This window comes from Oncorhynchus mykiss, chromosome 28 (assembly GCF_057628025.1).
Source record: "Oncorhynchus mykiss isolate SJ-2025 chromosome 28, ASM5762802v1, whole genome shotgun sequence".
Lineage (NCBI taxonomy): Eukaryota > Metazoa > Chordata > Actinopteri > Salmoniformes > Salmonidae > Oncorhynchus > Oncorhynchus mykiss.
The window spans coordinates 26,217,481-26,229,082 of NC_143049.1; the positions used below are offsets into that span (position 1 = coordinate 26,217,481).

Sequence of the window (11,602 nt, forward strand, 5' to 3'; positions counted from 1 at the left end):
TGTGGTCTTCCTAAGAACAAGCATTTGCCATGACTGACGGTGGATTGTTGGTGCTCTCATCCTCTCATGTATTCTCTCGCTGCAGCCCAGCAGCTCCCCAACACTTTAAAGACTCATTCATAAATATATCCTTTTTCATAAACACTGTTTCCAGACAAATTCCTGCTCCCCGGGGGACCCTTCAAACCCGTAATGATTAAAGCAGATCTCCCTGTAAACGATCTAAACACACCACAGACACATTGGGACATTAGTCACTGCCACTGTCTCTCTGGGGTTCAGACTGGAATTGCTTCCCAAAAAGCACCCTATTCTCTATATTGTGCACTACTTTTGACCAGGGCCCAAAGGGCTCTGGTCAATAGTAGTGCACTATGTAGGGAATAGGGCACCATTTGTGACACACATGGGGTTCAGAGGGCTAAACGTTCCGATCCCAGCGCCCCGGCAGAAAGAAAAACACTCAGCCAGTTGTCTGACACTTCACAAGTTATGGGTATCTGTGTTTTTATCACTCTCTCATTCTTCTCTTCTTCTTTCCTTATTTTTTTTCTCTCTGTGAAGGGAGGAATCTGGGGATCAGGTGTTTGCAGCTGGTAGTGTCACTCATTTTATATGGTGTGTGTAAGTGTGTGTGTGTGTGTGTGTCCATGTATAAATTCATACCAGTGGCGGTCGGTGCCGTTTAAGATGAGGGAGGACTATTTTCTTTCTCCATAAGCATGGTCTTATTATTTATAGATGAGGGAGGACTGTCATTCATATTCCATTCACCCAGTTCAATATAACATCGATAGGTTTAGACTACTACACGACACTCTCATTTTCTCTGTACACATCATGAGGTTGCACAACCTAGCCTATAAATGAAAGTTTACAACATAGGTGCACAGGTGACAGACAGTGACACGTGGACAGACAGTGACACATTCAATACTGCCTTGAACACTCTTGCCTGCATCTAGCTGATCTAGGGTGTAATCATTAGTCCAACAGTTGCAAACAAGAGTTTCTATGTGACAAATTCAGGTGTTTATCCCCGTTTCATTCCATTTGATTCTGTTTTAGAAACATTTTTCAACAGAATCGGCAGAGTAATTACACTTTCGATCACGTATAAACACAGTTCACTTTTATAGCAGCCACGTTATATTCCTTCTCGCATCTATGTGCTATCCCCCTCTCACCTTTTCCTTTCGTTTGGGTACTTCAATTCACAACCCATCAGTTGTATGTGACCAGGAGAAAAAATACATTCCAAACAAACCATATCATAACCTCTACACACAGCCTACATAGATGTCACCATATTAGCTAAAGTACGGTCATAGTCAACACAGCTAATAAAACTAGCGCCATAGTAAACCTGCTTAATTCCTGCAGTAATGTTACAGTGTAAAGTCAGTAAGCAGTTTAGCAGTTACACAAGCGGGCCCCGGTGGCAATAAATTTGTAAAACCAAAAGCTTACCTTGACTTGGAAGTGTTCCAGTTTTGTGTTGGATAGTCATAGCCAGCTAGCTAACATAGCATCCCTCTGTTTGAGCAGGGCATTTGAGTGGGATAAACTAGCTAGCTGCATTTTCTAGCTAAGTAAGTGAAACTGAAACTGAAAAAAAAAGACAAAATCTCTCTCTCTCTCTTGCTTCTCCATTTTTGAAGATATAAATTTGTCTTTCTCTCTCTTTGAGACAACTACTCACCATATTTTATGCACTGCCTTGCTAGCTAGCTGTAGATTATGCTTTCATTACTAGATTCATTCTCTGATTCTTTGACTTGGGTGGACAACATGTCAGTTCATGCTGCTAGAACTCTGATAGTTTGGAGGACGTCTTCCGGAAGTTGTCATAGTTACTGGGCAGGTCTATGGAAGGGGGTGAGAACCACAAGCCTCCTACGTTTTGTATTGAAGTTAATGTACCCAGAGGAGGAAGGGAGCTAGCTGCCCTCCAGCTACACCATGGTGCTACCCTACATAGTGTTGTTGAGGCAACTGTTGACCTTCATTGCAAAACAGTGTGTTTTAATCAATAATTTGGTGAGGTGAATATATTTGGTAGATTGTTATCTAAAAAGGATAACTTTCTTAATGTTTAACTTAAAAAATAATGAAATTCACTGAGGAGGATGGTCTTCACCTTCCTCCTATGAGGAGCCTCCACTGGTTCATACATCTTCCTCTATATGTGTGCATGTGTTCCTACATTGTGTATTTACTTGCAATAGTGTTTGTATGATTGTGTGTTGATGTTTGCTTGTGTGTCTGAGCTCTGAGGTAAACGTTGAGAGATCAAGGCCAGATATCATTTCACTGTTTTCTAAGTCTTTCAGCAAACTCCTTTTAAAGTGCTTAACTTGTTGAACACAATGGAAGTAGGAGAAAAAAGCCTCCTCTGAAGCAAAGTGCCACTCAAGCAGCCACAAACTGGAGACAACTTAACCCTTGACCCAACACTCTTTGAAATGAGTAGACTACTTGACCAGAGCTGACAACAACCCCAGTCTCTTGCAGCCTCCAAGCCCTCCAATAGAAAGTGAAGGAAGGGGAGGAGGTGTTTCAGGAGAGAGGGAGGGAGAGAGAAAAGGAGTGAGAGAGGTGTGAAAAATGGTTGATTTTAGAGAAGAGGGCAAAAGATAAAATATGTTTTGGGTAATGCACAGCTTTGATTCAAGGCAAAATGTTGAAAAGGATGAATTGAGCTTACATGATTTGTCTGCATAGACAATGGTGCATGTATGTTATTTTAGCCTGGTGACATTAACTTTATCAGTATGACATTTCAACCATGTTTATAACTTCGTTGAGAGACTGAACTCTCTCTGATATTTTGCAGAGAGTATCTTTGCTCTGTAGCTGCCATGGCCTTTTACTGGTAAGGGTGGTAAGTGGTCTTTATCTCAGCAATGTCTCTTTATCCATTGTCAGATAGTTGCTAGGTTAGGGACAACATTCCTTTCCCAATGCGGCTCAGTGTCGTCACTTCTCCCTCTCTCTCTGGCTCCATTTTTCCCTTTCCCAATCTGGCTCTACACATCTTTCTCCAATGTCTTTCTCTCTCTAGAACTCTATTTCTTCATCGTCTCTCTCATTCCATCGCTGAATACTTTTGGATACCATCTTTATTTTCTCCGTCTCCTCTCCCTCATCTGCATTTCTCTCTCTGCCTCATTCCAAACTCCTCTTTATCTGTTTCGCCATGAACCGAACCCTGCTTCTTGCACTACTCTCCCGATGCAGGAAGACCATCCTAGAAGAACTGGAATCCAACAGTGGCAACAGTGTCCACCACCTCAACACCAACACCACATCGTCATCATCCCTCCCAATGCCCATCCTGACCCCCAGCCAGCCGGCTGTGGATCCCAGGACTTCCTACGACAATGCTTACTTCTACATCCTCTTTGTCATGGGTTTCTACTCCTTCCTGGCTATCGCCCTCTTCAAGAGCTTCGTCAACAGTTCACAGAAGAAGGACCCTTATGAGGAGTTCATGGGCGAAGGAGGAGGAGGGAAGGAAAAATTGAGTGCAGATGATTTTGACTTGAATTTGAACGACAATGGGGCGGTTTAACTTTGAAGAGTAGAGCAGAGGAGGAGAGCGGACTCTGAGTCCTGAAGTTGGGTTGGCTGGTGGGCTGGCTGTGAGGCAATGCTGCATGCAGATGTTTTGACAGTTGCCAAAGCCAGGAAAATGTCAATACAAACTTTTCACGGACCTGCTAGTGATTTTGCAAAACCTTTAGCTGCAAAGTTATTTTTTTCTCCACCATTCAAAAATGAGAAACTGAAAGCAGGAGGGGGATCAGGGGGGAGCAGTAGGGGGGTGGGGGGAACTGTGGGTCATCACAATTCAGAATCTTCTCCTGTGAGGCCCTATCAGGATAAATTCCAGAGACAAACCATTAAATAATTGTATATATAATCTTGAATATTATGAAGACAAGCATGGGTAAAGAAACAATGTTTTGGGAATTTTATTCAACAATATGATGAGGTTTGTATGAGTTGGACAGTTATGTCACAGTTTGCTATCATTATACAGCAATTAATATGTGCATATGAAATAAAGAACAATAGAGACATAAAGAGTGATTGCATTTGAGGTGTCAAATCATACAGGGGTCGTTTCACCTGAAAAAGCACAAGAAAGATGATTTCAACACCCTACATCTCAGATTGTTCTGAAAGCGTTTCTGTTGTTAGAAACAGATAAGATTAGCATTGCAACAACATTATTTTGTTGAAATATAATTTAATCTATGAGAAATTAAACTAATAGACTGCACCCAAATTAGCCATTTTAATTTACAGGATTCATATCATATTGAATAAATATAATATGTAACATCTGATTTGGGCCAAACTTTTCTCTAACAATGAGTTAGACAGGAGGAATCCAAAGAAATTGTCAAAAGCCCCCCACGGAATCCCCCAAGCCAATCCCACCCAAACAATGAGTATCAGTTCTCTATTTTTGACAAGTAGTATGGAGCTGCGGCTCAGAGTATTGTCTCTTCATCCTGTGTAATGTATTCTCAGTGAATTTGGTGATGTTTTTTTTTCCCCTGTTCAGAGAAATGAGTCATTGAAGTTGTTGGATTTATGTCCCATTCCACATCCTAATGTTACCAAGTTCTGACCACTAGATGGTGCTGTTCCTGCTATTAGGTGATTACTTTTTAAAGACCCCCCCATCATGTGTTCATGGGATAGTTCACTCAAGTTACATGTTGGCTGTCTTACCCTGTCAGCCAGTGGTCACCAACCTTTTCTGAGTCAATATCACTTTCTCAAATCAAATCAAATCAAATGTGATTGGTCACATACACATGTTTAGCAGATGTTATTGTGGGTGTAGGGAAATGCTTGTGTTTCTAGCTCCAACAGTGCAGTAATAGCTAACAAGTAATATATAACAATTTCACAACAATACACACAATACACACACATCCAAAGTAAAGGAATGGAATTAAGAATATATTTGGACGAACAATGTCGGAGTGGCATAGACTAAAATACAGTAGAATAGAATACAATATATACATATGAGATGAGTAATGCAAAATATGTAAACATTATTAAGGTGATTAGTGAAATGCAAATGAATTACTTAAAAATCACACAATGTGATTTTCTGGATTTTTGTTTTAGATTCCGTCTCTCTCAGTTGAAGTGTACCTATGATAAAAATTACAGACCTCTACATGCTTTGTAAGTAGGAAAAACTGCAAAATCGACAGTGTATCAAATACTTGTGTATATATATATATATATATATATATATATATATATATATACACTAATATATAAACACACACACACAGTATATACAGGATATATATTGACAATCCAATTGTTGCGCAGATTTTCCAAAATAACTTTTGTTTTGCAGCCAATGGGTGTATAGTGCCCCTTAGAGGCATCTTTACCTATTTGTTTTTAAACAATGTCTAGTATACAAATTGGAAATAGCTGTTGTATTACAGCTTTTTGGGTGTTTTTAGATGGAAAATATTATTGTGACAAAAAGGGGTAAAGACAAATCTTTTGAAAGTCACTTACGAAAGTGCATTTTTGACAGTGTTGGAAAGCCTCTTTTACTGTGCTTCTTGTTGGAAAATGAAACAGTTATACTGCCTCCTTGTGACAAATGACTGAACAGCATTCTAAATCTATAATACAATATGTCCATATGCTAAACTGACCAACATTCCTAAATAAGGTTAAATATAAATATAGGCTACAATTAATAGGCCATAGATTTAATTCTTCTGAAAAAGACTGAACCAAAATCAAAATGACTGAAAAGCTTAAACTGGCATTGTTGATTTTCAGATGTAGGTTTTTCTGTGGGGTCCAGACTATATTAGGGTTATATGAAGAGGGTTAGTTCCAGGAATCTCATAGGATTCGTTGGGTTAGTGTAGAGACATGTTTTGGATTAAATGTTGGTCTCATATTCCTCTGACGTTTCTGATGCGCAGTGTGCAGTTGTTACAGTACTCTCTCTGTAGAAAGGCTTGGACCTGCGCTGCAAACTGGAGAGGAAGAGTAGAATCAGGCAAGGAATAAAGTCTCTCCTGCCTGTTATCTCAACAGGTTGATATAATATAGCCTAGAAGCCTACTTCTAAATGGTTGATACTGGTCATGTAGTAATGTTTTAGAAACATTAAGCCGTGTAAAAGTGTGAGTTGATAATTGTGAGCTTCACTTACATGATGCAACGCCTCAATGATCTCCTCCTTACTTATGTCCCCAGCCGAAACTATAGAGACCCTCAAATGGGCGATCAGAGTTCGGGTATCTGATTGGAAAAATCACAATGTAACATGATCCATTTTGAGATGATGATCCTAGCCATACTGAGCTGTAAATGATGCCCTTTACAAAATCAATCATGTTAATGCCATGATTCTTGAGCAACTTGGCAGTGGGAACTATAGCCAACCTTTGTGAGAGGTTATGATGTTTTTATGGTCTGTCTCAGTTGTTTCCTTGGAGACAGTATTCTGGATTAAGGTTGTTGTGACTGGTGGTGTTGTGTTACCAGTTGTGTCGTCAGAATGACTGGTAATGGTCTGTACTAGGTTAGACACAGCAGGGACGGTATGTGTGGCTTGAAGATTCGATGTTGATCCAAGTTCTGAAATAAACCATGTATATGATTAACACCTTGTCATGAAACTGCTGTATTCATTCTTGGTCCAAACAACTAGGGGATAGGTGTGACTAGATGTTGTTTGACAGTTCAGATACTAAACAGTGGTGTAAAGTACTTGAGTAAAAATACTTTAAAGTGCTACTTAAGTCAGTTTTGGGGGGTATCTGTATTTTACTATTTATATTTTTGATTACTTTTACTTTTACTCCACTACATTCCTAAAGAAAACAATGTACTTTTAACTCCATACATTTTCCCTGACACCCAAAGGTACTCTTTACATTTTAATTGCTTAGCAGGACAGAAAATGGTCTAATTCATAAACTTACCAAAAGAACGTCCCTGGTCATCCATAATGCCTCTGATCTGGCGGACTCACTCAACACAAATGCTTTGTTTGTAAATTATGTCTGAGTGTTGGAGTGTGCCCCTGGCTATCCATCCATTTAAAAAAACAAGAAAATTGTGCTGTCTGTTTTGCTTAATATAAGGAATTTTAAATTATTTGTACTTTTACTTTTACTTTTGATACTTAAGTATATTTTAGCAATTACATATTTAAAACTGAACACCAATAGACTTTTACTCAAGTAGTATTTTACTGGGTGACTTTCACTTTTACTTGAGTCATTTTCTATTAAGGTATCTTTACTTTTACTCAAGTATGACAATTGGTTGTTTTTTTCAGTACTGATACTAACCCAGAGTAGTGAAGGCTGGGACTTTTGTGACTTTACTGCCCTCTACTGGTGACGGTGTAGTATTGCTGTCTCCTGTTATTGGCGCTGTTGTGTCTGTCGTTTTTTGCCAGAATAGAATACTTGGATATCATCATACACTCACCAACAGGAGTGGATGTTGCGACTTCCAGTGTGCTGCCATCTTCTGGTGAAGGTGTAGTACTGCTGTCTACTGTGCTAGATGGTGAAGGTGTAGTACTTCTGTCTACTGTGTTAGATGGTGAAGGTGTAGTAGTTCTGTCTACTGTGTTAGATGGTGAAAGTGTAGTACTTCTGTCTCCAGTGTTAGATGGTTTAGGTGTAGTACTTCTGTCTACTGTGTTAGATGGTGAAAGTGTAGTACTTCTGTCTACTGTGTTAGATGGTTTAGGTGTAGTATTGCTGTCTACTGTGTTAGATGGTTTAGGTGTAGTACTTCTGTCTACTGTGTTAGATGGTTTAGGTGTAGTATTGCTGTCTACTGTGTTAGATGGTGAAAGTGTAGTACTTCTGTCTACTGTGTTAGATGGTTTAGGTGTAGTACTTCTGTCTACTGTGTTAGATGGTTTAGGTGTAGTATTGCTGTCTACTGTGTTAGATGGTTTAGGTGTAGTATTGCTGTCTACTGTGTTAGATGGTTTAGGTGTAGTACTTCTGTCTACTGTGTTAGATGGTGAAAGTGTAGTACTTCTGTCTACTGTGTTAGATGGTTTAGGTGTAGTACTTCTGTCTACTGTGTTAGATGGTGAAGGTGTAGTACTTCTGTCTACTGTGTTAGATGGTGAAAGTGTAGTACTTCTGTCTACTGTGTTAGATGGTTTAGGTGTAGTATTGCTGTCTACTGTGTTAGATGGTTTAGGTGTAGTACTTCTGTCTACTGTGTTAGATGGTTTAGGTGTAGTATTGCTGTCTACTGTGTTAGATGGTTTAGGTGTAGTACTTCTGTCTACTGTGTTAGATGGTTTAGGTGTAGTATTGCTGTCTACTGTGTTAGATGGTTTAGGTGTAGTACTTCTGTCTACTGTGTTAGATGGTTTAGGTGTAGTATTGCTGTCTACTGTGTTAGATGGTTTAGGTGTAGAACTTCTGTCTACTGTGTTAGATGGTTTAGGTGTAGTATTGCTGTCTACTGTGTTAGATGGTTTAGGTGTAGTATTGCTGTCTAATGTGATAGATGGTTTAGGTGTAGTATTGCTGTCTACTGTTCTTGGCTCTTGTGTGACTGGCTTTGGAGGGGTGAACGCTTTAGAAAACAAGGAAAATGATGGCAGTTAGAAAGTCACAATTCAAACAACCGACTGTTGAGAAAACATGCCATATGTTATGAAATAAGTATAATTTCAACTGGTTGCTTTTGTATGTTCTGATAGGACTGGTATTCAATCTGTCCCTCACATTGTGTGCAGGTGGTCCTGTAGTCATGGCAGCAGTCTCCATACAGCACACAGGCCTGGTCACAGAAACAGCCTCTTCTTCTACAGCTGCTACTCTGCCCCAAACAACACAGAACTGGAGGGGACGAGCATCTGTCTGAAAAACAATGGAATAGTGAACACGGATGCTTCACCTTGTAAAAAGCTAGCCACACTTCTTACAAGTGATCATTATACTGCAGGCCTTCTTATTGCGTTAATATCACTTAGGGACTCCCGTTGAACAGGCAAGTGGGGTATTTACTCACCCTGTGACAGGGTCGATTGGGCTGGTGTGGTAGGTAGGCTTGAGGTGTTGATGGTGGTATTAGAGGTGGAGTCACCCTCTTGGGGCCTGGCTGTGGTGCCTGAAACATGGCTGGTCAGACTACTGCTGGGGTCCTGGGTGGAAGTAGCCATGTTGGGTCGAGCAGAGTTGGGGATAGAAGGGGTAGTTGGGTGGGATGCGTTCAGTGGGCTGTAGTCAGTCTGAGTACCTGTCGTATGGGTTGGAGAGATAGCTGTAACTAAAGAGAGAAGACAGTGAACACAATCTAAATGATGACACATCCCTTTAAACCATATCTTGTGTTAGTAGTGTGTGCCCATTGTATAGTAAGGCAGTTGACTGACAGATGGGCTGACATCCAGACAGACACCCACACAACACAAGCGATATTAAAGAGATGTGACAACAACAAGTTCAGTGTTATAGTGTCATTCTTCCGTCTAGACGTAAGGTCTCAAGTATCAAGCTATTCACTAGTCAACATTCTTTACACTGATTTGTACCTTCACTATGATGTCATATTTTGAAGATGAAAAATGGACTGAACATTCAGTGCTGTGAAAAAGTATTTGCCCCCTTCCTGATTTCTTATTTTTTTGCACATTTCTCACACTTAAATGTTTCAGATCATCAAATAAATGTAAATATTACACAAAGATAACCCAAGTAAACACAAAACTGGTCACAAACTGATGGCTGGACATTCTCCTTCCGGATTTGTTGGTCGAGTGCAGAATTCATGGTTCCATCAATCACAGCAAGTTGTCCAGGCCCTGAAGCAGCAAAGCAGCCCCAGACCATCACACCACCACCACCATATTTGACTGTTGGTATGATGTTATTTTTCTGAAATGCTGTGTTGCTTTTACTCCAGATGTAATGGGACACACACCTTCCAAAAAGTTAAACTTGTGTCTCGTCAGTCCACAGAATATTTCCCAAAAGTCTTGGGGATCAAGATCTTTTTTTCCCAAAAGTGAGACGAGCCTTTGTGTTCTTTTTGGTCAGCAGTGGTTTTCGCCTTGGAACTCTGCCACGGATGCCATTTTTGCCCAGTCTCTTTCTTATGGTTGAGTCATGAACACGGACCTTAACTGAGGCAAGTAAGGCATGCAGTTCTTTAGATGTTGTTGTGGATTATTTTGTGACCTCTTGGATGAGTCGTCGCTGCGCTCTTGGGGTAATTTTGGTAGGCTGGCCACTCCTGGGAAGGTTCACCACTATTACAAATTTTCTCCATTTGTGGATAATGGCTCTCACCGTGATTCGCTGGAGTCCCAAAATTTTAGAACTGGCTTTGTAATCCTTTCCAGACTGATAGATGTCAATTACTTTGTTTCTCATCTGTTCCTGAATTTCTTTGGATCGCGGCATGATGTCTTGCTTTTTGAGATCTTTTGGCCTACTTCACTTTATCAGACAGCTTCTATTGAAGTGATTTCCTGAGTCAACAGGTCTGGCAGTAATCAGGCCTGGGTGTGGCTTGTGAAATTGGACTCAGCTTTCCAAAAAATGTGATTAACCACAGTAAATTCATGATTTAACAAAGGGGGGCAATTACTTTTCACATAGGGCCATGAAGGTTCAGATAGCTATTTTCCCTTAATAAATTAAATGAACACTTAAAAACTGCATTTTGTGTTTACTTGGGTTTCCTTTGTGTAATTAAAATGTGTTTGATGATCTGAAACATTTAAGTGTGACAAATGTGAAGAAAAAAATAAGAAATCAGGAAGAGGGCAAATACTTTTTCACAGCACTGTAGATGTTTGCCTAGTAAATTATATAGATATGGTGACAGATAAATCTGATCAGTAAGAGAAAAGTGATATATTATTGTTATAACACAAAACGATATCATCTTACGTCATGCAATAATGGACTACACTTTTGATTTGTGATTATCGTATATCTTGGACTTTGAAACATTGTAAGGTTCATATCAATCTTTTTAGAATTTCAACATTGGCTATCAAATTAAATCATACTTTCTGCCCACACCCATCAGATCTTTAGGAGGATCCATCAACCCAACAATAAACATTTCAAAATGATGTCGAACATAACCCAATATTCTAAATAAAAACAACATCAAATAGATTGTATGTCAATAACTGTCCTTTCTCTTTGTTCCTTACCTGTTGACAAGGTCCCCTGTGTACAGGGAAGCAGAAACAGCATCAGAAGCACGATTTGTACTGTAGACCAATCCATCCTACTGTCTTACAGCCAAATGTGGTGAACATTCATTTATGTGGGTATGAATGAATACACTGGCAATCATACACACGGCCACACACGTATGCAGACAAACACAGAGTGAGTAATCCCATGGTTTGCTAGGTGCACAAACACATATTTTCCTTCAAGTTTGGAAATATCCTATTACCTCAGACTTGACACCACAGTCGTATCTGTTCACCTAAAAGTCACAGTGGCGTCTAATCGTTTAGTAACAAGAACATTCTTTTCATTATTGGTTAATGTTTGACATATAAGGAATGGTGTGTATTTCC

The 11,602-nt window shown here is 39.7% G+C and overlaps 1 protein-coding gene across 1 annotated transcript; it reads right to left on the reverse strand.

Moving 5' to 3' along the window:
• Nucleotides 1-3,006: 3,006 nt before the first annotated feature.
• Nucleotides 3,007-11,405, reverse strand: LOC149970807 (uncharacterized). Its single transcript, XM_090224844.1, has 7 exons — nucleotides 11,225-11,405; nucleotides 9,067-9,294; nucleotides 8,781-8,915; nucleotides 7,510-8,628; nucleotides 6,454-6,648; nucleotides 6,221-6,309; nucleotides 3,007-6,041 (listed from the first exon to the last, which is right to left on the reverse strand). The coding sequence occupies exons 1-7, from the start codon at nucleotides 11,298-11,300 to the stop codon at nucleotides 5,958-5,960; spliced, it is 1,926 nt and encodes a 641-aa protein (XP_090080970.1). The 5' UTR covers nucleotides 11,301-11,405; the 3' UTR covers nucleotides 3,007-5,957.
• Nucleotides 11,406-11,602: the final 197 nt, after the last annotated feature.